Source organism: Amblyomma americanum, chromosome 3, assembly GCF_052857255.1.
Source record: "Amblyomma americanum isolate KBUSLIRL-KWMA chromosome 3, ASM5285725v1, whole genome shotgun sequence".
Classification (NCBI taxonomy): Eukaryota; Metazoa; Arthropoda; class Arachnida; order Ixodida; family Ixodidae; genus Amblyomma; species Amblyomma americanum.
Genome location: NC_135499.1, coordinates 218,014,455 through 218,042,047, shown reverse-complemented (window position 1 = coordinate 218,042,047; position 27,593 = coordinate 218,014,455). Strand labels below are relative to the sequence as shown.

Sequence of the window (27,593 nt, the reverse complement as noted above, 5' to 3'; positions counted from 1 at the left end):
AAAATTAAAAAAGACAAGAGGAGCTGCAGAAAAAGGCCGCCAGACAGCTTGACATTGACGCAACCTCCACTGGCTTTGCAGCGGCTACAGCACAGCTTCCGCACAAACTGTTATAAAGCGCTTTAACGGATATGCAGGTACACAAACTAGCAGCAACAAAGTTCTCGAGGTTTTGTCATCGCGCAGTTGATATGCGATTAATTGTGAAGGAAAACTGTATTCCGCATGCTATATGCCTAAATTTAAACATGGTGTGGGCACTGTCCAAGCTTCCGCATGCCTCGTACCATAACAAAATTCCCGGGAGTGATAAATGGAGAAGGTTGCGTTATAGTTTATATTTCCGTAAGTTTTGAATTTCAACCAGGCAGTTATACAAGCTTTGAATTTTTATCACACCGTGCACTGAAGATCTAAATTAGCGCTCAGAGATACCGGGGTGCAATTAGTACGTGTGAGGAATCAACAACGCCAGCTGTAAAACAACGCGAACTGTTGGCACGTTTCGCGCGCGGTTCTGCGGCGTTGGCGTAGCCGTAACTGTTGCTGCACCCCACATAATGTGACTTACATCAGTTCTAATCGGAGTAAAAGAGCGAATTATAAAGCGGCAATTTCAGTGGGTATAGAAGGGCATATCCTAACTGACCTACGTACAATCACACTTATTCGAGCCAGATTTCTTGCAGTGTGGTTGTCATGGCCTTCATAAGACACGTTGGCAAAGCAGCCTACACCCAGGCATTTAAATTGGTCACCAATGTGGTGAGTTTAATTTGATCTCAAGGCAAGAGGGAAAGTTTTTCTTTTTTTTTGGGATGGGGGGGGGGGGCGAATACAACCGCTTTTGTTGTCTTATCATTCATGCACATGAAATTACAACAAATTATGAAGCGCATTGTCCGTACACGCACGATCAAGGTGACAGATATTTCCAGAAAAAAAAAAAGTTTTCTCCTGGATAGGTAATATATTTAAAAAGCATTTCAGCCCGTCCACTAACACTATAGTTTCTTAGAAGTATCCACGCAAACAATAACAAATGCTTTGTCTTCAAACTGTTAGTATGTATGCTTTTTGTTCAAGTCCCGCTAATTCTACAGATTTATTCTTACAAAAACCGAATTGATTTTCTTTATGATTAAAATTGAAGAATATTTTGTACAGAGGTTTGCCAGGCGTTTATGATTACCAAAATCATTGTGGTCCTCCCTTCTTATAGAAAACAATTATTTTTTCGGCTTGCGTGTTTTTCTAGGAATTATATCACGGCAAAACATAAGTTCAGTATGTCTGCAATAATTCGTACATAATACTTGGGGCTGCTATTTTGAAGGTAAAAAAATTAACGCGAACTGTTGGCACTCCGAATAAACTCCTTAAAATTCGAGTTCACCCTTATTCCTGCAGGTACATTTTTCAGCGCACAAAGATGGAACACAAGGCACAAATATTGTCGGATAAGTTCTACTCCAGAGGGGTGTTCTCGGTCGGCTGATATGATCTTACTCTTTTGACGCAGCTTAACTGGAAGGTAAATTTGAACAGCATATTTGAGAAATGAGAGGCCGAAACATATATGGGTGCTGACCATATTATCATCAAGCGCTGTCCACGCTTACGATCTGCTCAAAGGCTCTTGCGCGCTTAATAAAAAGGTAGGTCGGTCTTGCACGGAAGTGCTGCATATGAGATAGTAATGTACTCGACAAATTTCATTTTTATACATATACAAAAACTGATTTTTATACAAAAATTGATTTGGAGCTACCTTTATGCAAATTTTTTAGTGAAACCTGCCATTTTCATTTCTTTTCGAAATAATGAGAAAAAAAAAGGACAAATGGCATTTTTAGTCCAGCACAAAAACGAGCGGTCATAGTAGATCGCCTTTTGCTGAAAAAAATGACCCGAAATAAATTCGAATCATGGAAGTGTTTGCTGAATAACCTTACTTGTACCCGAATTTTTGTACCCCAATTTCAGCTCAATGTCACCCAATTTTTACCTCCTGAATTCCGGAAAAAAATAAAACCTGAAAACGAAGGGTCCTAAATAGAGTTCGCAGGCGTTACTTGAATGCCATCAATGTCACAGCTACAGCTATTATTAAGGTATTGTCTCGTAATTGGTTGTATAATGTATTGTCATTGTGGATACTAACGTATATAATCTAGGATCATGTAAGGATTTGGTAGCAGCTAGGGTGGTCAACATTTCTTAAATGCATTTAACGCTCTGTTACAGATACTTCTTAATGAGTAAGCTTCAGGTTGCGTCTCACCGCGTGGTTTCTGCAATAAATCATGCCGCCCGTTTTTAGCTTCAAACAAGGCAGAGTGTGCGAACGAGTCAGTTTCTTCGTTAATCTGTTGCAGTATTTTTTAACTAACTAAGAGTCCAATAAAACTTCTTGCTGGGCGAGTTGGTGACACATGTTTGAAAAAAAGATGTAAAGAGACGAGCACCGTGCTCGTCTCTTTTGCGCTACATCTTTTTTTCTAACTAAGAGTCGATCGTTGATCAGTAGATTCTGCTCAAGGACTGTCACCCTCTAATGTGAAATCTGATGGTAAGAGGGCCGTTGGAAGTGCTGGTGATAGGATTTTCTTCTGTCAAAATATGCTACGGCAATCTGCAAAATTTCTCCGAGTTCTGCGCTTTCTTTTGGTGGCTCGGTATTTGTCAGGAGTGTCCACTTACAAGGACATGAGATTTAGTTAAAACTTATAATCGATCAATGATTCTGGAAAGTGAAGTTTCCTTCTAAGAAGTCCGTGCGCTTGTTGAACAAAATTTGAAAGCATGGTTTCTTTTCCTGGCGTTAGGACTCGAGTAGCGTGATCGGGTCGGAGGAGTCACTCCCTCCTTTATCCCTTCCCTTACGGCGCGGTTCAGGTGTCCAACGGTATATGAGACAGATACTGAGCCATTTCCTTTCCCCCCAAAACCAATTATATTATTATAACCCCGTCGTCGAGCACTGCGAACGCGCCGACCACAGCATCACCTTCGAAGAGGTGAACGTCTTCCAAATTCATTGACCGGACGTCATTCTCGTGTTGCCTGATTCGCTGATCAAGGTTTTTTTGTTTCGCCGGTGTATGAGGCCGGACACTTGTCGCATGGAATTTTGTAAATGACACCCGTTTGTTTTCCTCTGGGGACGCGGTCTTTGGGTCCTGGTAGAAAGAGGCTGATCGTTGAAACGGGTTTGTGAGACACTCGGATGCCCCGTTTTCATAGAATGCGTACGTGCCAGCGCCTCGCTGGCGACCCTCACGTATGGAAGCACAATGCGAGCGCGTTTTGTTCTTTCCGTGTTGACTGGTCTCCGTGTCGTCTGAGCCCGGTGGCGGGAAACGCGTTGAATGTAAAGCCACGTGTGTAGCCACGTGTATTTCCTGCAGATTGGCGAACACGGTGGCTTCTTTCTCTCCCCTTAGCGGCAGCGATGGTCTCTTCAGAAGAAAAGAGACGACGAATGCGCTGTAAGTAACGAGATGACCGGAATTAAAGTTGCGTCCGGTATGAGTCCGCTTCCTGTACACTCCGAACATTAGGTCTTCCCTTTGCCAACGCGTTGTTATTTTCTCGTTCCATTGTGACCTGGATAGAGGACTCGACAGAGTTCAGATGTGCAAGGAAGTTTTCCACCTTTTATATCTCTAGGATGTTAACAAAAGCAAAGCGGAGGCCGCTCCCTGCCGCTGCTGGCTCGCATTTCAGTCACCCCTGAAGAAGAGAGCGAGTTGGTCTCGAAACGTTGGGTTGAAAATAAATTATTGGTTGGTGTCAGTACTTTTGTTTCGATGAAGAAACGAAAAACCTTTATAGAAAAATATTTACATATCACACAAATGACAGCAAGTCCGCGCGCCGTCCTGCCGGAGAAAGGAGGGAAGTCACCGCTGGTATGCAGGAAGGGAGTTTTCATTGTCCATCCTTCGACATGGGCTGACAGCCAGGCGCGGTAGGCAAAGGTGCGTTTTCACCTAAGCTGGTAGGAATGCTACGCATTTGCCTTTCCACAAAGATGGACAAGGCAGCAGCCACCACCCCAAAGCCAGGTGACAAAGCACACGACGGCTTCGTCGAAGTTCCACGAAGAGTGACAACCAGCTTCTTTTCCGAGAACCGCCGTACCAAGCGGTCTTAAGGCTAAAAACAGCGGTAACCGGGCTTTAAAGTTAAAACACTATGTAAAAAGGTAAACGCATATGTCGCAGTGTCCCGCCGACACCCTGTATTTTTCTTGGTCACCTCGAATAATCTTCGCCTTCTACATTTATTTTTACCTTTTGGGGAGGAATAAATATTCGGTCACATGCCTCGGCGAGCGCTTGCTTCTTGTGGCGAGGAAGCTGAAAACAATTAAATTAAGGGCAGGCCATCTTTCCCAGACTCCTCAGTGTTTATTTATGAACCGCTTGAGAAAAGTCTGCATGGATAATTTTTGTTGTTGTTTGGATCTGCATCAAACTCCGGCCAAACAACATTCATCTTTTTCTATAACCGCTTTTTCCTATACTTCTTTCTGGGGAAAATGGCCAGCGACTTTTCAGCTCTGTTTTTTCGTTATACCTTTATTTAATTCTCCTGTTGTCTTTTTTTTTTGAAGCGTGTATTTCTTCGCAGTATTTCTTTTGTAACCATTCCCCGCTGCTAGCCCACTGCTCTTCCGTGTAGGGTGCGGTGCGCCGCCAGGCGTTCAGGTGAATATCCGCCCGATTCTTGGCCGATCCCCCAGTGTGGGTATGTGCCATCTTTTGATAGGCTAACAACAACAGCCTTCTCGAGGAACCGCGTGTCCGAGCCTCGCGCTGTTCTGTTCTTGGCCCCCCCAAGCGAGCCATGGACTGGGGCCGGCTGCTGCGCGGGCTTACCGAAGGCGCGGCCGAGGGTCAGGGCCAGTGCCTTTACGCCGCGGTGCACAACCTCCAGACGGGGACCTGCATCGCGTATGAGCCGCCCGAGATATGCCCGGTGAGAGCGCCGTAGGCTGACAACGCGTGTGTTCGGCCAGCCCTCGTGGTCGATTCATTACGTCCGGGCATGTCATTTATCGGCGCGCAGTTATCGGGCTGAATGCGTCGACGTTTCAGGGAAACCGTAGCGCTATAGGATGCCCACGTAGAAAATTCCTCTCTATTATCTATGGCCACTGGAGTACGAAGTCTCCTTTCCGCCTTTCTGCTAATGCAACGGCCAAGTGGTCCGCAAATGAATACAGTGACGCGTTGTGGTGCTGTGGCAGATAGACACCTTTGTTTTTACTCGCACCATTGCTCTTCGAGACACGCGTACGTGTGAAGCACTGTGCAGCCACGGCTGCGAGCGGGGCAGTGAAGTCGCGGGCAGATTTTTTTCTTGCCCAACGTTCGGTAGTAGGGATCAAGCAACTCCCGGGAGTACACTGAGCAGCTGCTGCTGGCAGCGGTGGGGCTTTGCATGTGAACATGTGGACAGAAAGAGGGGTGACAAGATGGGGACAAGTCGGCCCCGATACCTCGGGTTTTTCCTCACGAGGCTTTTGGACGGAGAGCAGTTCACCCCTTTGCGTCGACCCGAAAAAAAAACGTCGCGCGACCGCTTTCGGGCAAATAGTTGCGGTTTACGAAGCCCTAGGAAAGCGGGGAGGGAGCGCAGCAAATCGATTTCGACCTGTCGCGCGACCTCCGCGACTCGGCAGTGTGAACTCGCCTTGAGGCAGAACGCTTTGCCGTTCCCGAAGCTTCCAGACCCGAAATAAACTCCAGGTCCAGCCAACACCCTCCGCGCAGCCAGGCACGGGCAGGAGGGTTGCTACGATACCCCTTCTATGCCACCATAGCGTAGCTACGTTCGGGGTAACTTTTTTTTTTTTGGCAATACGGCAGAGGCTAGGCAGGAAGGAAGGGAGTCGGGCTTTTGTGCTCACGCGGGCTGGGCGCCTCAGCCCTAGTGACCCTGCACCTAGCCTGTCCCTGTGTTGCAGCTCAATAGGAATGCAGCGGAGGTTTTGAGAAGACAAGTCTTCCGCCAACCGCGCGCACCTGCAAGCGAAGATATTTTTTTTCCCTTTTTTTTTCGGCCCCCGCTTGCACAGAAGGAAAGCTATCAGGATGGAAGAAATCCGCGTCCGACACCACGCGCACGTTCGCCCACCACCCCGCGGGCGCGCCGGCAGTGCCTTTCGGAAAGCAGGCACAGACAAACGTGCGCGCGATCACGCGAGTCTTAAATCACGCGATAAACTTCTTTCAACGCAGTGTGCCAGCTAGCGACCTTTGCGAAACGATTGCAGCCGTAATTGAGAAGGCGTTATCTGGCCGCCACATTTCTCTGGCGTTCATTCGCAGGAGACTCCCGAGAGGCGCTGGTCCAGCGCGATTTGAAGTGTGTGATGATTAATTACTCTCCAAATAAAATATGACGGCGGGGGGGATTTGTCTCCATGCAGCGGAAGTTCCCTACATCTCGCTTCGCTTTGTTGTCAGCACCGCCCCTTTCGCAATCCCGAGTAGTCGTGCGCATTCCGGGTCTCCCCTGACACGTCCTGGTTCGGCGTGTAGCTCCTTTGTTAGGCGGCAGGTGTCTGGTCTACCTGTGCCTTCCCGCCTGCGTCCGGCCATCGGATAGCCCCCTTTCGCGTCCCTTTCATTTGGCCAGTCGGGCATCCCAGGTGGAGCGAAACTCGGCTGCTACCCTTCAAATGCGCTCACTGGTCCGGCCAACACCCTCTCAATGCTAAGGCCTCTCCACCGGCCGCGTGACGTCACGCCAAGGGACCGTGCAGGCCCCGCGCTCCGCGATTTCAGCGCGCCGCGCCCGTCTGCACTATTCGGGTACTGCCGTACGTAGCTGCCTTATAAGTGATTCCTTCATTTTCATTTTTGTCGTTGCTGCAGAAAAGAAATTCGCTAGTTTGTGCGCGCCTTAGGCTATCATTTTATCTGCTTTATATATTTTTTTTATTGCAGAACACCTTATTGTCAAGAAAGTTCGAGCTGCTAATACAGTTTTTTATAATAAACAATTTAGCATACGGCCGCCAATTTCGCATTATTGGTCATTATAATAAAAAATTGATTAGTTAATTTCAATTAATCATCTAATTATTAGGTTCTATCACGTACATGATGTCTGCCGTGCGGTAAAATCCATCCGCACAGACCGCACATGCGTATATCTAGTTGTTAAAGTAGAAGTTCGTGAACATTGAAAAAAAAAACACCGTCTACTGCGCATTGTGTTAGTTTTATTCTGTATTGTGTTTTGCTTAAAGCTTTCACACACAGCAATAATGACACTCACAATAATGTTGCGCTGTTGAGTATTTGTACAGCTAATCTGACCCTTACAATAAAAAACGACGAGACACCAGCAATGAAGTGTGCGCAAAGCATTTTTATTGCTTGGGAATAAAACTTACTTCTTCTTAAGCGTTGCTGCTTTCCGGGCTGCGGCCTTCTGCTGCGCATTGTCTTGTATGGCATCATTTCTTAGTTTGCAAAAGTTTAGAACAACGTTGGTTGCAACGCGTACTACCAAGCGCAGGAGAGTTTGTGCAGTGTGGCCATTTTCACATGTCTCAATGTCGTGTTCGTCCAGGAGGGAAATCGTCTGTGAAATCACGACACCACGTTGATTTCTACAGGAGAGAAAATCTTCCGCGGTTGCTCCAAAAGACAACTTCTCTGCAACTAGTTTAGTCATCAGTACCATGTGAACTGTGCATGGCTGGGGAAACTTCAGCCCTCCTCTCGACAGGTTAGCTATCATGGCAGTATTTTCCGCTTCGATCTCTCGATTTTCAATCACCAATGTGCTGAAGCAAGCAGAACATGAAAGCTTCTTTAAAGCAGCATGAGCAGCGTATCCTGCAATGTAGACAATAGCATCCATGTCAGAGTGGGCGTGTGTAATATCGTCGTCGCTGACAGCCACAGAAAAGTTGCATGGGACAAGATCCTCACTTACGTCTTCAAACTCTGTTTCCTCGCGTGGAAATGTCAAAAGTTTTTGAAGACGAAGCTTCTTCTCACATTCGTAGAGCTGACGCACGGAAATGTGGTACTGTGATCCTGCCAGCTGGCGGTAACGGCCGAACCGGTCTTCTAGCGCATCCGTCTGAAATTTGCCCAGCAGTACGTACTTGAAGTGAAGTTCTTCTAAGCAGTAGCGCGAGAGTTCTACCAGAGAATAGCATGTCAGTCGCAAAGCACTGTGAGTCTCTTTCGTCAGCGAGCCACTGGTGATGTTTATTCTTGCCCAAGCGTCCAACCAGTCCACAACGCCGCTCAGGAAAGCTAACTGTGTGTCATCAACAGACCTTACAGGGTCTTGCATGCTGTCCCTTAGCCTCTGGCCTTTGCAAGGGGTCTTAACATTGACTATTTGCCACCATGTGAGGATAACGTCAATGAAAAGAGCAGTCGACTCAGCTTGAGGAATCTTGAACGCGGAACCATGTGTCCTGAGGGCATTTGAAACAAACTGATTAATGACGTCGAGAGCGAGCTTTACATTTTGCCGCTCCATTGAGGTTGGATTCACGGCTTTTGCGTTCAGTCTGTAAGCAGCCTTCACAAGCGACGTCTTCTCTGAAGAATAAAGCTGCCGCACAGCTGCGAAAGAAGCAGCTTTCATACGAGGAGGCCCTTCGGGCATTGCTCCACTCAAGTCCATTTCAGGGAAATAGAGGCATGTTCCAGGGTTTTTCTGGTTAATCCAATTGTTCCTAATGCACTTCAAGAGATGCACAGGATCGACCACGTAGAAAAGAGGGCGAGCGTTATCGGCTGGATGGGGATAGACAATGCTCACCTGAGGACTTGTAGCAAATAACGACATCATCTTGCGGTTCAGAGCATTGTTGTCCGTTATCACAGCGATAATTTTGAGCCCCATTTTCTCAACATTAATGATTATGTTCTTAGCATGCTCGTGCAAAATTTCTGCGCTCAGTTTGCTCACAGGTAATATGTGAATGACGTCCTTGTTTGCAGAAAGGAGTGATTGTACCATGAACACATGGGCTGTTGTTGCTGGTTCCGTTGAATGAACCGACGATCCTACTATTGTGCCCCCTTTGTAGTCGAAGTATGGTTTTATGTGGATCTCATCGATCATCAGGGTCACTGTCTTCTCGTGGTCTTTCATTGATTTGACTCGTTCTCGGATGTAGGAGAGACAGTGCGGTTGATTTTGCTCCACAAGAGGGTCAGCTTTGTAATTTGAGCAAACACGGCGCAGTGTGGAAGGATGGGGCAGAATGATTCTTGATGCAGCTCTTGTGAAGTGATATGCGTGAGGAGAAATTGAATTCAAAATACTGGCGAATACCAGCAGCTCTGCGCTATACACATGCTGTTTCGCGAGGAGAAGCTCTATCTGCTCAACCAGAAATTTCAGCAAAGAAGACTGTTCTTTCGTCGTATCACTGTCCTCAATGAGGTCTGCAAGCAGTGAACCGACAAACTGCAATACTTTAGTATGTTTCGACTCTTTCGTCACCTCAGGTATATTATGCAAGCCTATCTCGAGTTCTTCTAGCAGCAAGGACAGGCTGGAGGTGTCGCATACTTGAGCTGGCAGAATCCTGCCTGAAGGAAGCGACAGAAGCTTCACTCCATTCAAGAAAACAGAAAGTGACAGATCAGGGAGAACTACCAAGGCGCATTTCACATTAGGTGAAGGATCATTCTCGATGAGAAGGAACCTAACGCACTGCTCATCGACAGAAACGGTCCAGAATTTCGTGTTGCAGATTCCAGGCAACTTAGATTTGAACTCCTCGTAAGATGAAACTTTGTTTCTTTTCTGTTCAAGCTCATTAGACTGAAGTGACTTCCTCATAGCCTCCTGCAAAGCAGCGTTTTCCCTTCTTGCTTTTTTCGTCTCTGGCGATTCACTCCGTCCAGGCGTTGAGGACAAGTATTTTGGGCAGTTTGGAAAAACAGAAGGCGCAGCATCAATCTTCAACTGTAGCCTGTCACGCTTCACCTCTATTATTTTCCCTGTCAGTTCATCTTGGTGTGACAACGTCGTAATGAAGTCGCCTGCGTGGAAGTGCAGTTCACACACCTGCACGAGAAAATGAAGCAAGGCCATTCGCCATGACTCTCCATTGCCTAAAACACTAAGTAAAAAGAGTCTGAATAGTGAACAGCTTTTACATATTTACACAGCTTTTACACAAGCCTTATGCACATCCACAGAACTAAATGCTTCCTGGACAATTCATACATAAGTGTAAGAAGTGATATCATTGCCTACAAAGACAGCATGCCTTTCCGGGAGCGACAGCTCACAACTAAGATAATTACCAGCGCCTATTAAGCAATATTTCAGAGTCTTACCCTCGAATGCTCTGTAGGTGTGAAATCCTTCCGTGGAATGGCTCGCAACCAGGCTTTTCTTCGTACTTCGTCTCTTGGGAAGCAATAAACACGTACTTTGGGACCATTCTGGTAGTTCCCGCGGCACCCGGGAACACAGCACCGGCCCATGTTTCACGAAGTTGCACTCGCTACACGGCAGGCAATCAGTTTCCCATTCGTGCGCTAGCACAGGTACGCACGCCACACAAGAAACGGCCACACGAAACAGACACAGCCGTGCGAGGAGCGAACGGAAATGCACCCAACGCCAGGCTGAAAGACTCAAGCAGCAGCTAGACGCTCACTGCAAGACTGCGTTCGTGTCTGTGCTTGCCCGGGCAAGCGCGAGCACATCGAGGGAGACAACCGAGCGGAGCGGAGCCGCGCTTGGTGAGCAGCCTGACCGGACACTTGGCGTGACGTAGCGCGTGTGGAAAGGAGGGCCTGGAGAGGCCTGAAGAAAGTATTTAGAGGGTGTTGGTCCGGCCCGGCGCCACAGCTCTTCGACCTTGGCCGTGGGCTCAGCCAGCCCCATTGGCACGACAAAAAAATAAGATAAAATGCAAACTACGCCTCTCCCGAGGCGAGCCCACTATCTTCTAGAGGCCTTGGCCGCGCATCTTATCTCATCCCCACGATTTCGTGCAGCAGGAGATCTCGTTTCTAACAAGACGCATACATCGCCCTAAACACACTTAGCAGATGGATTTGAGAGTTCGTGCGAGGTCGCGTGTTCGATTTCGGATGTTGGGGCCGCATTTTTATGGGGAATAAATGAAAATGAACAAGTTAAAGAATCTGGTGTCGTCTAAATTGTTTAAGGGCTCCACCACGCCTTGGAGCAATGAAGATGCACTCGATCGAGCGATTCAGCCGGTGTTCGTGACTCTGATGTTGAGAGAGGACTAATTCCGCAGCAATAGGAACAACAGCGAGAAAACAAAATGCACAAAAGTGCGACCTCCACAGTAGAGAGGAACTGTATCGTTTTCTGCCGAAGAACAGCAGTGCAGATAGAAGACCACCTATTCACCGAGCCGCGCACAGCAATTATTAAAACAGACCTCTTGTGAGTTTCTTTTTTGGTTTAATAATAATCGCTAACATTAAAAAAAAATATGAAAAAAAAACTGCACAGGGCTAATGAGAACAACTTTTCATTTTGACACCTTCACTTATTTACTAAGTACTGCTAAGGATAAAGGAAAACGATGACAATATCGCCGGTTGCTGTGACGAAATTCACACCATTATGGACACATCGCGTGTGATTTGTTTACGTCCGTAGTAAGTTTTACAGAAACCCACTTTGAGAAGCGAGCCACCAGAAAATTAGCAAAACGACAGGGATCGTGAAGCTCCAGAAAAGCAACCTCCGTATTAGTGCCTCTTAATTCCGTGGTTGCTTTTTGAAGCACTCTCAATTGCTGGCTCAGGTGAGGAGGTTTCCCTACTAACTCCTGATGCAGTAAAACTCTTGACATGAAAAACACTTGCCTGGGCCTCACTGGTTTACTGCGGCGGTGTTCTGCTGTACCACTTTGACGCGATAAGCTTCGGGAGTCAGTGTATTTCCTTCTAGTACCTGACGAATTTCGATGCGATACTAAGTGCATTTCGGGCTGGTGTTAAAGAATGTGCCGAGCCTGCCGACTTCAGAATGCTAAAATGAGCATATTGTGTCAAGACAGATCGCTCGTCGCATATAAAAGCGTCGGACGACTGCATGCTAAAGACCAATCAAGAGCATGCCAGTGACCCAGCACACAACGCCTAATGCACTTGAGGCTTTTTTTTTTTTTAATCTGCATATTACGCCCAACAAATCGCCATTACAAGACTGGTTAAACAAAATGCAACACAAAAGATACAAAAATTTGCTAAATTTCGAACGAAATATGAGAAAACAATGCGATGGTAGTATCTTAAAAAGTGGCATGCGGTGAGCATATAGACAAAATACACGATCGTTTCATGCGCTTCATAAACAAAAATAATCTTAGACGCTCAATTGGTTATTAGAAAAGAGAAGCCTCTAACTGGCGGAAAAAGCACTCACGGATGAAGGAGGGATTACTGGATCTGGTAACGCATTCTCTTCGTTAATTACCCTGGGAAAAAGCGATATTTAAACGTATCTGCGTCACTGGTGGCTGTCTGCACAAACTGGGACGATGTCTGGAGCGTCCATCTGCTGAAATTACGCAGAATTCAGTTAAATTAGGAATAAAAATTAAGAATAATTAGGAATAAAAATTTTAATCGGCCAAACTTATTACGTGAATATAAAGCGGAAAGGTTAGCGCGCCTGCATAGTTCAGTAGGAGAGTGTACTGCTCCGAACATCGCGTTTCGTTTTTTGAAAATAGTAGAAGCCCTTTCTGAGCATGGCGTCAGCAGCAGTCCTCAGGAGCTCTTTAATCGTGCCAGTTGCTAAAAGCCCGGTTCCACGTCCATCCTGGCGTTAGCTGAGGTCAGTTTACTTGCTCTAGCAAATGCCTTCAGTGAACGACGGGCTGCCTAGAGCGCTGCGCTCAAAGCGGACGCTCGGTACGCAGGGAGTGTCCGAGTCCGAGGTTCGTGAGCTGGCGGCATCGCACCGCAACCCCTTGCGCATGTACAGCGGAGGTGTGAGCATCTGCAAGCTGCGCTTCACCTTCCTGAAGATGGAGGGCAAGAACGTCATCTTGCTGCGGAGGCCAGATGCAAAGTGCGCCGTCGGCTTTGCTAACACCGGTATGGAAGCCCGAAGTCAGTAGTTGCGGTTTTAACTCCGTATGTAGGGACCTAAGAAGCGGAATTAAGTTTGGGGAGAATGTATGTCCTCTGTTGAGGGCACGCGAACAAGCGGGCGCATCAAATAGAAGTGCGGCGCTACTACTGAGTGCTACTGAAATCCGAAACCGAAACTTAGATAAAGCTCTCGCCTGCCCTCTGGTGCTAAAGATTCCAGAAGAATGGAGAGAACATCAAGGAAACGTGTTATCTTTATTTTTTTTTTGCTTTTTCCCCCGAAGTGTTGGCACGGGGGGTGTGAGGCATATTGCGAAAGGTGCTGCAACGAAACTGCGACGCACGTCGGCAATGTTCGGGCCGTGCAGCTTACGTCAGCTAACGTCAAGGGCAATGAATCACGGAGAAGACGTATTTTCTGTGCGAGTTGTTACCTGCTAGCGTGGGCTAAACAAACGTTTACACGCAGGCGGTAATGAATGACAAAAGAGAAAATGATGTAGCAGCTGGCTGAAGCAGGTCACGGGTGCAAAACGTCTCAATTATCGCCGCGGTTTAGGGCGCGGGATAGGCGCCCCTCTAGGATGTGATTTGACAGTTTTTGACATCGGTCGTTTCTTTTCTAGTGCTCGTTGTCGCTGTCTACTCTGTCCATGAGCCGTCCAAGCTGGTGGTTCCCAAGCTTCAAGAGATGTGCACCATGCTTGTTCAGCAGTGTTACTGAAGTGCACTTGCCTGCCTTTCACACCGCAGAAAAGATCAATAAAACATTCCAAGGGAGCAATTTTTTTTTCTTTCCTGGCGCTGCATACACGCATAAAAAGCGGCATGGTAAGTGCCGTTGAGTTCTTTGCGTAGTCGACAGCGTTAAAAAAAATTCTCTATTCGAGCACGGTGTCAATGGTGCCCCGCTGTTCCCACGAACGGCACTTGACACTTGAATGACGTCACTAGCAGCATCATCGTATCATATCATTGAACCTCGCCCTCCTACATCCTTCGGCCCCATACCACCCATACACCTTTCCAGTGCAACAGACTCGTCAGCTACATTCCCAAGTGTATGTCCCGAAAAGACGTTCGCGCTCTAGTAAAAGCACGCTGACCGTGAAATGTCATGCGCTTCACAGCAGGGGACAATCTGGTTGATGAACTCACCACAATATACCAATGAACGATTGCAAACGTCGGGTACAACTTCAAAGCATTGCGAAAGAGAATGGAGCACGGCCACGGCCAAACCTCAGGCAGCTCAAATAAAACTAGATGCGTGTAAAAAAAAAATATATAGGGCTACAGAACTACGGTAGGCAATGAAATGCAGTGGGAAATACAAGCCACATCCGCGAAAAGCCGTACGGCGCAGTAAAAGCAAAAAGGCACAAAGGCGGCTGCAGCGCCGCTTGACACAAGCGGAAGTACTTCCGACGCCGTACCGTAGTCCCTGCAATCATGCGCTTTCATTGATAAAATCACAAACGTTCATATAACGACAGATAACAAAATCGTTAAAATATAGTTTTTTTAGCTTCTTGCTTCACTTGTATTTTTTTAGGTTAACTCATGATAAAACGCCGCCGGCACGATAACGCGGAGGGATACAAGGTCTGAAACTGCGGCCAGTTTTTCCTTTCGTGTCGCACTAATTGCATACGACGATGTCCTATTCCCACGATGAAAGGTGAGCTCCGTTTTCAACAGTATTTTTTGGCTAGACTTTGCCAAAGTTATTTAGAGTAGACTTGTAAACAGTTCTTTATTAACATCAAGTAGACTTGAGGGTTATTATACAGGACGTTTATTCAAAATAATCGAATTTTTGGAGCCCGTCTTGTGACACGGCCATCATGGCGAATTGGTTCTACTTTGTGGATAACACGTGCATAACGAAATGCTGCCTTTGAGCAAAATTTTTTCAAAGCAAATCGGTAACTTCTACTCAGGAGACACCAGTTAGTTGTTTCCCATTGTTACGTTGCGTTAAGTCAGTCCAATATTTCGAACCATGGCAAATTGCCCTCCTACAGCCGGTCGGTCGTTTGAATGGGCGCGTTTGAAACAGCTTGCAAGTCAATAGCAGCGATGATTTAATGATGTTGTCAAAATCGTGACACCCACGTAGCGTTAAGTAGGGTTTGGGACTCGTCTGGGCGAATCCTTAGTTGCCTGTTAGCAACTGCGCCGTGTCGCCGGTTCAGCTGCGCTCGAGTCGGCGGTTAGGCCTAGTTTAGGCCTTGCGGCGTGTCATCGCTTCTCTTCAGAGAATATTGCTACAACGTTCAACTGCTGGTAGGCGTCGGTTAGCAGCACATACCCGTTTAGAAACACCCGCCAGCAAAGCGACACATTTCGGCTAGTTGTGTTTAATAGCATGTTGAATTTCTAGCAATCAAAATTTAACAAAAAGTTGCTTGTACGTTGCACTACATTTTTTAAATTGTTCTCTTGCTCCGTCTGCGGCTGGTGCCAGTAAAGAATCTGATCTTTTTCGGATTGCCGACTTCAAAATATTTTTTGGTGGTCATTGACCGGCTAAGTTGCCCTGCATTTCCGGCTGTCGTGAATTGCTGGGCCGACACCCCTCCCAACTTCTGTCGTGCTCTCCGGTGACAGCACATTTTCGCTTATTCCATAATACACGCAACTGCTTAGCGGAACCATCTGGCAGGCGTTTAGTGGCGCTCTAATCAAGATTACATACTGACAGTTGTATTATCACGTCATGCACGATCGTGGTTCTGGTAGTCGGTAGCATATTTACTTCTGAGTAACCAAAGTCGGTGAAAAAGCGTGGTAAGAAGGTTCACATCTTGCTGGTTAGTGTAGCAGCGTGTAATCGTACGCGTACAATTGCTCTTCACTGTGACTAAACGATATTACTTATTTTTCACCGGCACTTCTGTTGGTCTAGGTAAGCGGTTACTCTTACGCAGCCTAGTGCGGATTTGACATGCGACCTTTAAAAGCACCGGTACCGTTTTCTCACTAACGGTCTCGGATCGTCGAAAGGTCGAACAGTATTAGCGTCGGTTTTGGGTGAGGCCTTAGTGGAAAACCAGTCTCCAAGGCCTCAATGACCGACGGTACACGCTGTCACATTTCGATTCGACATGTTTGCTCCATTACTCTATCTGGTAGCAGCGTTCGCTGCACAGGCCATCTCCCCCCTCCTTCGAATTGCACCATTAAGGGAATTGTACCAGGCACTAGCTTTTCATCACTGTTATGGGTCTCTGCTCGTTTTTTGCAGTATTGTGGCTGTGATGCAGTTGATTAAAGCAGTCTGAGCTAAGTTGGTTAATGTGTGATCCTAGGGGCTGTGGCTGCGGCAGGCCCAAGTTTGCCAGAATGCTGTATTTTTACACTTAATTTTTGTTACTTTTGCAGAAATGGGCCGAACGACTGGGAGTCTGACGGTAAACGCCAGGACCAGGAGTACGATGGGCCCCCTGGCATGGAGCCAGACGGCATCATTGAGGTGACTGCTGCCTTTTCTGCTAGAGATTGCATTATGTGGGCTTTTGTGCTCTGTGTACTATGACTGGTGCTCTGGATGTTGGGGCTTGTGTGTTTTTTTAATACACATTATGGGACTACAGCATATGTAAGTGGTAGCAGCTCTGACATCTTGTGCGGTGTTTTTCTTTCCAACAGAGCAATTGGGAGGAGATCATTGATAACTTTGATGACATGAACCTCCGTGAAGAGCTCTTGCGTGGAATCTATGCCTATGGTTTTGAGAAGCCATCTGCTATCCAGCAGAGAGCCATTATCCCATGCATCAAAGGTAGGTACCTTGGCTAGCTTGCCATGAGAGGCATTTTATGCATCGTTGAATTAGCACTGGCTCTGAATTTTTAAAGTCGGAACTGTTACATTGTTAGTTGAATTTGGCAGCTCGTAGTTGGCACTTAATGTGGTAATTAACCAAATGGAAGGCAAGGCTATTGTAACAGCGGCATTAAGACTGAGCTCCACATACGCGAAAACTAGTGTGAAGGCGACGGTGGCAAGCGTTGAACGACACTGGCGCGCCAAGCGCTTTGCTAGTGTTGCTTGCCTTGGCGCTCTGTTCTGCTTTGGGAAATTGCGCTCGTCAACCAGGAGTCCCCCTATCACGTCAGGCTCCTGCTGGTCATTTTCAGTTCGTCACATCGCTCCTCCCCTGAGATATCTTTGCCTCAACAAGCGCGTCTTGGTAATTGCTGCTGGGCTGCCACTGTAGAGACAATATGTTTCTTTTGCTGTAGCTTTGAGGCAGACCCGCAACATATAACTAAAGAGAGCAATTCTTGTTAATGGTGGGCTACGGGCGGGCTCACTGCAGGGCGAGATGTGTTGAGCCCAAGGAATCGGACATTACTATGTTGACGATTATGGGTTTTATGGCCCAAGGGCGTCTATGTCCAATGAGTGCCATGACACAAGGTATTTCTGATTACTCAAAGTGGGTTCAAAGACCCATGAATGAGACATTACAATTATCTGAATTGCCACACCTTCATTACTGTGGGGGGAGGGGGGGTGAAACTGGTGCCCTTGTGCATGGTTTTCTTCGCAGCTGTCTCTTTACTACAGTGTCGCTCGTAGCCCGAGTTGCTTTGGGACGTTAAACACCAGCAAACCAAACCAGCACAGTCTCCTCTCTCTGAAGGTCTAGCAAAGCTTTGTTTCCGTTGATTTTTCCTTTGATATTATATCAAATGACAACAAAGTAATATCACAATCTGGGCAATATCTGCCCTTTAAAGTGAAGTTTGCTTGTGGTTATGGAGTTTTAGTAACCACTGTCAGCATAGGCCTAGCTGGTAATTAAAGTGAAAGATCACCCCTCTCGGTACAGTTGAATATTATGCAGTCAAAGCTACACTATACAGCTTTTACCTTTATATTTATTGGTTAGTGTTAGGGGTGTGCGAATATTTGAAATTTTCGAATATTAACCAAATATTATATTTTTAGTATTCGTATTCGATTCGAAAACCAAGTATTCGTGTTGTTTCGAATAATCGATACGACGCGAATATTCGTATTTAGCCGAATGTGTTACTGCGAGCACCGTCGTTCGTTTCGGTCCACAAGTCCTATCGACATCGACATAGCAACGTGGCGGCGCTCAGAGCCATGCGTAACGTAGGGCCATGCTGTAGCTGATTGTGCTGGTGAGCTTCTTTGTCGCTATACCTGCGACGGCGCGTCGGACTCGATTCGTGCCATGGCGAACCAAGGTTGTGGAAACCGAAAAGGAAAGAGCGCCGTATGGAAATAATTTGTGAAGACATCGCCATCGACGGCGGAGTGCACCACGTGCAGCAAAGTGCTTCAAATGCCTTCAGGTGCAACAACGCCGCTTGTCAGCCATTTGAAGCTGCATGCGGCCCAGATGAAAGAGTATCGAAAGAAGGCTGCAGGTGTACCGGAGAAAGATCAGCCGACCATGACCGACTTTGTGCGCCCGGGAGAGCCACTTTCAGAAAAGATGACGCAAGCACTATACAGCAAGGTCGCTGCCATGGTGGCGCTTGATTTGCAGCCCTACAGCGTCTTTGAAGACCGCGGGTTTAAAGAGCCGTTGGCAGCTGCTATTCCAAACTATCGCCTACCGTCGCGCTCTACACTTTTGCGGTGCTTGTTCCGCGCATGTATGACGATACGCGGAAGAAGGTGAAAATGGAGCTCAGCAACGCTTTTGAAGGCGGAACTGCAGCTGTTGCCTTTACCAGCGACATGTGGACATCGCGAGCGAACGAAAGCTACGTAAGCTTCACTTGCCATCTCCTAGCTCCTAATTTTCAAATACAGCGTTTCACGCTTAACACACGTCATATGGCTGACAGTCACCGTTCTGAAAACATCGCAGCTATGCTGGACGAGATGTGCAGCGAATGGGGGATACTCGACAACTGTGAAAAATACATCGTGACAGATAATATGCGCAACATCCGTGCCGCTGCCAGGAGGCTCCCGTGGACTGAGCAATCGTGTTTCGCCCACACCCTGCAGCTAGCCCTTAACGATGCAAGATCTCGTACGCCGCCCATTGATCGTCTGTGCAAGAAGGCCAGACACATTGTTTGTCACTATAAGCACAGCTCATCAGCACAAAAAAGGCTAGAAGAATACAAAAAAAAAACAGGCAAAGATCCTTTTCGTCCGGTGCCAGTACGTAATGCTCTCATCTCTTGGAACTAAAGGAGGCAGTCGCTGAGGACCTTGCCACTTCAGACATGATGGGCTCAGTTCACAAGAATCGAAAGAGGCTTCCGAATATGTATTAACGCTCAAGCCATTCTTTGAAGCCACTGTTATTGCCAGTACAGAAACGTATCCATCACTTTCAGCTCAAATACCACTCATTTTTGGAATGCTGCATTATCTTGCAAACTTCACTGGTAGTACTGGATTTCATACAGCCCTGGCATGCTCGGTCAGATCAAGGTTCCCCCTGTATGCAGAGGACAAGGAGGCATGCCTGGTCATGTTTTTGGACCCACGCTTCAAATCCACCATACTCGGAGCCGACAAAGAAAAGATATAGCTAAAAGATTTAGTGCTACAAAATCTGTCCCTGTGTGTTCCTCACCCAGAAGCTAAGAAACAGAGGCCAGAACTCTGTGCACAGCAGTCTTCTAATGTCTGGAATGCATTTGACAATTTAGTGAGGAATGCTGTGGAAACTGAAGCAGTGTCTGCTGCAGGATGGGAGTTTGCCTTGCTCAGAGGAGGCATTGTTGAAACGAGACAGTGACCCATGCGACTGGTGGTGGACCGTGGGTTCTTTCAGATACCCTAGTCTGTCAAAGCTGTGCACGAAGTACCTCGCAATACCCGCCACTTCAGTGCCAAGTGAGAGGGCATTTTCTGTGGCTGGAGAAGTCGTTTCAGCTAGAAGGGAAAGACTTCTGCCTGACCATGTGGAGCAGCTGGTTTTCCTTCATGACAACCTTTAATGTTCATCCCAGCAATGAGCTTTTGTGCTTATGGCAAGAAAGCCTTAATCAGTGCTGTGTACTAGTCATTTTCTGTAATATTTCCACTCTTCTAAGAATAATGTTCTAGACTGATGCTTTTTGTGCAGCTGCACAAACGTTTTGTGTTCATTTACTCATTGATAGTTGAACTTTGATGTTCTTGAATGCTCTAATAAATGTTTTGTAGTGGTTAAATGCGTCTGTCCTAGATTATTCGATTCGATATTCGGAACTAATTATTCGTATTCGAAAAATTTGATATTCGCACACCCCTAGTTAGTGTCATATACGTTTTGTGCTAAGCAAAAAAAAAGTGAATATCATGCAGGTTGACCAATGGTAGCTCTGAGCCTTTCTGTCAGCTCTTTCTCTCGAATCACTCGTGGTAAGCGCTGGCCATGCATGCTGTAAAGATCCGTGTTTGGTGCCGCCGATTACCAACTCTGCCCGGCTACACGCTGATCCAGCAGTTCAGTCATACTCCACACTACACCTCTTGTCGTTGGCACCAACCACCACAGATCATAGTTTTTCTTCATGTTGCCGCCTATTTTTTCTCATTTATTGGCGTTAAGGCTCCCCACTTCTCTGCGATTGTTCTCGCTTATGAATTTTCGAAATGACGGCACCCAAGGACTCCTTTCTGAGAGTGGTGAGAAACTAACCAAAAAAGAGCTCAAATTTTTTCACATGGACACACACATCCTTTTGTCTACTTCATTTCAGAAGGCTCATGGGCGACAGCTTCTGCTAGTAAAGTGCTTCACTGGCCTTACATTCCAGACTGTTTCCCACCAGTTGGGTTATGAAAAAGGATGTGTGTAATTTTGTCATGATTGAGACTTTTAATGTCTGTGGTGGGCGTGCGCAAATGTGTTGTGAAATGTGCATCATCAGGTAAACACATGGCTGTAGTTCACTGTGCTCATAGTGTGCATATGGGGTTGAACCAATTTGTGTATGAATTGTTTTGCACATGAACGTTGATTCGTAGCTGTCTAATTGGGTGGTAGATAGCTCTCTGCAGATATCAAACAGTATTTAAAGAAGCAAATGCTTGTCTCTGCATCTCCTAATAGTCAGGCGGTGCCCTTACATTTGCACGTCTGGCAGCAAAGGATGCAATATAAACCTTGTCTCAGCATCATGCAGAGGGAACGTGTCTGTGACCTCTGTTCAAGTACAGACAACAACTGCTTGATCTTGAGCTCCGCATTGGTTGCTGAGTGGTGCTCGTCTTTCAGGGATGGACGTCATAGCCCAGGCCCAGTCGGGCACTGGCAAGACGGCAACCTTCTCGATTGCCATCCTTCAGCAGATCGACACATCGCTGAAGGAGTGCCAGGCGCTGATCCTTGCGCCCACACGAGAGCTGGCTCAGCAGATTCAGAAAGTGGTCATTGCCTTGGGTGACTACATGAGTGCACAGTGCCATGCCTGCATCGGGGGCACGAACGTGCGCGAGGACATCCGCAAGCTCGAGAAGGGCGTCCACGTGGTGGTTGGCACCCCGGGCCGTGTCTTCGACATGATCAGCCGCAAGGCTCTGAGTGCGTACTATCATGCTTTTATGTCGTAATGATGTGGGCTGGTTGGTTCGTGTTATTTTAAAAATGGTGCAATGTCATGAGTATATATAAACGGGATTTGGTATGGGTGTTGACTTCTGTAATTGCAAGTGGGAAAACTCAAGGAGCAGTTTGAGGTAAATGTAGCTTTGAGATCAGTGAAGTCCTGAATTTTTCAGTGTATTGATCATGCATTTTAAAAATTTAAGCTTTCCATCTTAGTATTACCGATAAAAAAAAGTCCCGTGTAGCAGTGGGTTTCGCTTTAGGAATGCTAAAATGTCTGCTTGACAGGGTGCAGATTCTCTTGTGATAAATGCAGTAGAACCCTGCTGTTAGGTTTTCACGGGACCGCGAAAAAGAAAAGCCGGGAAACGCAGTAGATAAGCAGTGCGCGTGAAAAACAATGCGTTGTAGTCAATCATTTTTACTTTACTTTCTGCAAGCACAACATGCTGCTTCTGGCATTTGCAAGGCTTTGTTGCTCTCGCTACTGTTCACTTGTACAGAATGTCCTAAATGCACTGCGATGGCTGTCTCTGCCTGTGCAACTGTTGGTGCAAAGGAGGCGCCAATAGCAAAGTAGGAGGTCACGCGGAGCGGTCCAAGTTTGGGCACGTGTGTGCGCTTCCGTGCTATTTTCGAAATGGCCACTCTTAGACCTGTCTTTTTTATTCGTGAAATGATTTGCACCAAATTTTCACTGTTGTGCAAGTACGTCTTTTGTTTGGAAGGAGCTAGGTTAGTAAACAATGAGGTCTTGCGGAAAAGATTTCTATTTATAAAATGTCTAGTTGCCAAGGGGTGCATTAAAGCGTAAATGAGCACTCTAGGTTGATTTGGATGAAAGTCACATCTCGGGTGGTCAAACATCGCAGAAAAAGTTCATATGGCGACTGAGACAAGTGATTCGTTCTGCAAATTTTCTTAATGCAGCAGTGGTTTAAAGTTAGTATTTGTACATTTATCTTGTTAGCCTAAACTGAATAGCTAATACAGAATTGGAGATATCGCTTCCCCAAAATGTGAATGTGTTGGCCACTGAGCCGGAGTTGTCGGGTTTGAACCTGGTCGCAGCGGCCGCATTTCGGTGGAGGTGAAACCCAAAAGCCGACGTGTTCTTTGGGATGTCGGTGCACATTAAAGATCCCCAGGTGGTCGAAATTATTTTGTAGCCCTGCACACTACGGCACGGCTTTATTCCATTCTTCTCTCATGCCTCCTTCCTTCCCTTGCTGCACAGTTAAAGTGTCCATTGATGTGCGAGGCAGATACTGCACCATTTCCTTTCCTAAAAAAAAGCAATTTTCATTTTCATTAAAAAAAATGAATTTTTGTGCCATCAAGGCTAACAGAAATTATTGAAGTTCTGGCTGGTTTCCTGTCAAAATAATGACACTTGCAGGAAGGAAATTCGGGGCGAGCAGATTGCCATGGTCTGGATGTTGGTACACGAGACGAGTGCCTCTGCATCATGACCTCCCTGAGGTTGCTGCCGAAGTTGAGGCACGCAATTGTTTCTCACGACGATGCTGTGATTGCAATGGGCTCCAGACTAATGATGCTTGCCCTTTGCTTGTCTTGCACATCAAAGCATTGAGGTTTGCGATTCCACATGTTGCGGGGCGCTACTTTGCAACTGCCTTTGCCGCCATAACATTAACTTTGCCAGAAAGCTCGATCTATCGTCCTGTTCCTGGTGATCATTGACAGCTGCTTAAGCATCATTTTCTTATCTGCACCGCCATGATTATGCTGCCTGTATACTGAGAGGATCGCCCTGAGAAGATCGTGTTCACTCCTCGCTGTTCGACCATCACAGAGCATCAGTGCTTCGTTGCTGATTGTCAATAATGGCATGTGATGATGTAGTGCACCTAGCACGCTTGGCATCTCTACCTTTTGCTCCCATTTGGGTCTAGGACGTCACGGAAATCGAAATATTGCGCACTTAGCGCCCTACGAACCTTGCTTGGACAGTGGAGCAGTGCGACCAACTCAAAATGATGCCGGGCCGCAAGCACTCGACACCACCAATCGACCAAAAGTCACCATTTTGGTTACGTGCTTCGGGAGACCAATAGCAGTTCGCTTTTCGCAAAGTTTTGCTCTTTTGCTTACTACTTCAAAGGTTTGCTCATGGTTGCAAACCGAAATATGGGAATAGCCTGAATTGTGCCCTTGAAAATGAGACTAAAAATGGTGCCAGTGGCCCTTGTAGTTCTGGGAAGTGTGGGCGATCAGTTTTGGGGCAATTTGACCTCAATCTAAAGGGCCATGTGCATGGATTCAAGTCTTTGGAATGCCATTATGCATGAATTAGGCTGTGTTTTCAGCCAAAATTCATAGATTTTCGTCTACGAAAAGCAGTGTCCCTCCTTAATCTTTCACTGTCTTTGCCTATTGGAACTTGCAGTTCTAAGCTACAGGTGACAAGGAAAATGTGAATGACAGAAACATACCGTGGAGCCAATGCGCGCAACTGCATCTCTCTCAGCACTGTCCGCGCTGGTATTTGCCACAGCATGGTTTCATTTTCGTGCCTTCGGCCACTTGCACCACAGCAGTGATAGAACTGCAACAGCTGCAACAAGATTCATGCTGCTCGTAAATGTGCTTTGTATCTGCATGGGTGCAGCATGCTCGCAGCCACCGAATATGGAGGCGGCCAAGTGCCAATTGCATCTAGTCCCGTTTTGGTCCCTTTGCCGTTCCACGCACTCTAAATACAGTAAAATCCCGTTAATTCGAACTTCACGGGACCGGAAAAAAGTTTGAATTATCCGATATTCGAATTATCGAATGGCTCCGAAAAAACTGACAAGAACGATTTACATTACGATACATGTACCGTATTTACTCGCATAATGAACCCACCCACCCCCGATTTTTGCTTAATTCGAGAAAAAAAAAAGTCAGTCAACACTTCCCTCCATTTCACACCATCACGGTCCAAAACTCATTTCTTGGCAGTGCGCCAAGATGCTGCGCAGCGACAACATCACTATGTGTTTACCTTTTGGCGTTAGCTCTAGCAAGGGGGAGGAGAGACTTTGCAAGTGCCAGCGCTTGTTCTGTAGTGCAAGCCTCGTTTTCGGTACGTTCGCCTTAAGGGGGGAGGCTACTCTTAAAGAAAAAAATTTTGTTTCTGCACCAAATTAAATCAAATTGCACACTCATGACTTGTTTTTAATGCTGATTCCAAAAATGTCATTGGTTTCATGATAGGATCATTAGTCATCGAGATACACTTAATTACACCCTTCTCACTAATATGAACAATTAAGAGAAAAAACACATTAAGAAGTTTATAAATTGCACTTGGTTGGGTTCTAGAAACAGAAATGAATACAATGTTGGAAACAGTTTTTTAATTTTACTATCATAAGTAGTTTTTAAAGACATTGAAACTCAAGGTACAAATAGTGCCTAACTTGCAATCAAAAACTAGAGCAAATTAAAAAATTTCTGAACCTTAATTACAAATTCTACTCCCAACATTGTGTAGACTACACATATGGCTACTTGCTAAAAAAAGAATTATGGTTCTATCTGCCATAGCTGCTGAGATATGCTAGTTTGGGACATGCTACGAGTCCAAAATTTCCATTTTGAGAAAAAGAGCAAAAACAAACGAAGTGGTGTTTATGGCAAAGTACTTCAAATTTATTTATATACTGGCATCAGCAGACACTTAATAACCTCCTGGAAGGCAGTCTGTCTGACCAGAGTTATTAAAATGGCGCTTTTTGAGTGAGCGCTGAAGATTTTCTCGTTCACCAAGCGCAAGCTGACGATGGAGTGTCGCCGGGTGGGGCAGTTGAGGCGTCTCCCATTGCACCGAAGAATGCTGCCTTTCGCTCTGTTGCTGCCGCTGATGCCATCTCCTGAAGTTTCTCCTGGGCTTTTTTGTCCCTTTCTTCTATCTCGGAAGGTTGCAGCATTCGGGTATCGCGACGAACACGGCCGCTGCCCGATGAGGCTTCCGCGACCGGCGCCGCCGTTAGGCCTAGCTCGGTCGGCACCTCCCGATCCGCTGGCGGAGGCGTACCCACGGTGCCTGTGGTGTCCGCGGTGCTCGAGGTGACCGTGGCGCTCTTCTTGAGGTTGTTAATGAGCGATTTTTTCCTCTTTTTTCCATATCTGTGCGTCGTGCTGAACTTTGGCGCCGGCGTTGACATCGTCGCGAGAAGCACCAGCGAACACACCTTGACAAAATGGCTACCGCTTGGGCTCAACAGACGCTTCCAGCAGACGACACGAGGCCCTTCAGCCAATCAGATAGCAGCTTTCAGTCACGTGCACCGACTAGCGAATAGCATCGCGCGTTGTGACTGCTTTTTGGCGGCATTTTCTCCCTCATCCAATAAGCATAAAGGAGCAGGAACTGCGCGAAATTTAAAACGAAAAGCAGCTCTTCCAAACGAGACCAAGATGGCCGCGATCGCTGCAGTGAAACGATAATAGCATGTCTCGGAAAAAGCCCCGTTATTGCGCGAAAATTTGCCAAGAGCAAGCTCGGATCGAAGTTTTATACTCCTTTTACAGCCCAAATATTGGCTCTAGAGATTAGAAAATTCACAGGGTGGTAGAGAAACAGCTGCAGATTTCGAAAATTACATTTTTGAAAAATCGATTTTTTCGCGATTTTTTCGCCTCTAAGAGCCGTCTCCCCCCTTAAGGGCGACCCTCATGGAGCGAACTTGCGCTGCGGATTTTGAGCGGTTGCTTGCAGCACCACAAGCAGCGGAAAACTGGCAGCTGCCGCCAGGATTTAGAAACGGCGTGATGTCATATGCTGAGTAAAATGCTGAAAAGAACAACTGTGCATTTAGAATTAAGCTATTTATTCAATGACGACAAAGAGGACGGATTATAATTCGTGGCCCCTTTCTGAACCAATTAGTTGACCTGTTTGAACCTCCCGCACTTCCTGACGTCAACCGACACGTAGTGGCTAAGCCTAGCAGCTTTGAAAATCCAGAAACATTCTGAAAATCTGGGGCGTTTCATAGCTAAAATTTTTTTGCTGCGGGCATCTTCAGACAAAGCGAAGGCTTCGTGCGACTTTTGTTAGCCGTGAACATGAGGCAGTGTAGTGGCAGCGACGAGTTCGGGGTGAAGCGAGAGGCCGCTTCGCATTCGGCAGGCGCGGCCATGTTGTAGAAGCGGGCGGAAGTCAGACGCGGTCGCGTTCTGATTGGCCCGCGCTGATAGCCCACGTTGGCCGCTTCCGGCCAGCGGCTGACCGCGTGCTTTCGTTTCACTGATGGGAGGGGGCAGAGGAGGAGAGGCACGCATGCATGGAGCGGCATTATTAAGGCAGATTGCACGCAAATTCACTACCAGAGGTTTACTCTTACTGTTTGTCTAGCATCTGCTGTTCGCTGTGCAGCTTATTTTAACTTGGTGTGGTTATTCAGGCTTACAAATAGAAGTAATGCTAGTTGTAGGCTTATTGAGATGCAGGCCAAGCGATGTTAGTGTGCTCTCTCTCTATGCGAGTGCAGTGGGGCTGAGGCAAGACTGTAGTGTCTTGTATTGTAGCTTTGTGTATAATAATTGTTGCAAGTGGTTATTTTTGACCTACTGGTGTTTGTGTAGGCAATTGCAAGAAAATTGTGCATGTCAAGTCATGCAAATGGCTCAAAAGAGCAGCAGGTTGGTGTGCCTGTGAAGGCTAAATACCCTAAAAGCAGTCTATCTCAACTGTGTAAGGCATCATTTTCCTTGGCAGCCAGTGCCTGCTATCTGCCGGAGCACAAGTCTTCAAGTAGTTCCCCTTGTAGTTGGCATACCTCAAAATAAAAGGTTTTCAGCTTGTGGAGCTGGGCTTGATAATTTATTTTATGATAAAATTATTGAATGCCAAGCCAATGTTTTGTTCCTTCACGCCGCTTAGTTTCACCGAAAATGTGCGCCCACTGCACTCTTATAGCGGTGTCGTTGTTAGGTGG

At 46.7% G+C, this 27,593-nt stretch overlaps 2 protein-coding genes across 2 annotated transcripts in view; both read left to right on the top strand.

The window, feature by feature from the left end:
- Positions 1 to 4,776: 4,776 nt before the first annotated feature.
- LOC144126087 (uncharacterized) lies at positions 4,777 to 13,899 on the top strand. Its single transcript, XM_077660014.1, has 3 exons — positions 4,777 to 4,986; positions 12,923 to 13,100; positions 13,724 to 13,899. Exons 1-3 carry the CDS (start codon positions 4,855 to 4,857, stop codon positions 13,819 to 13,821), a joined length of 408 nt encoding a protein of 135 aa, XP_077516140.1. The 5' UTR covers positions 4,777 to 4,854; the 3' UTR covers positions 13,822 to 13,899.
- A 735-nt stretch (positions 13,900 to 14,634) lies between these two features.
- The window catches only part of LOC144126088 (eukaryotic initiation factor 4A-I-like), a 34,769-nt gene continuing 21,810 nt past the window's right edge, over positions 14,635 to 27,593 (top strand). The window contains exons 1-4 of the mRNA XM_077660015.1: positions 14,635 to 14,778; positions 16,485 to 16,575; positions 16,752 to 16,884; positions 21,313 to 21,618. Coding sequence (XP_077516141.1) covers positions 14,756 to 14,778; positions 16,485 to 16,575; positions 16,752 to 16,884; positions 21,313 to 21,618 — 553 coding nt within the window. The 5' untranslated portion in view covers positions 14,635 to 14,755. The remainder of the gene's footprint in view (positions 14,779 to 16,484; positions 16,576 to 16,751; positions 16,885 to 21,312; positions 21,619 to 27,593) is intronic.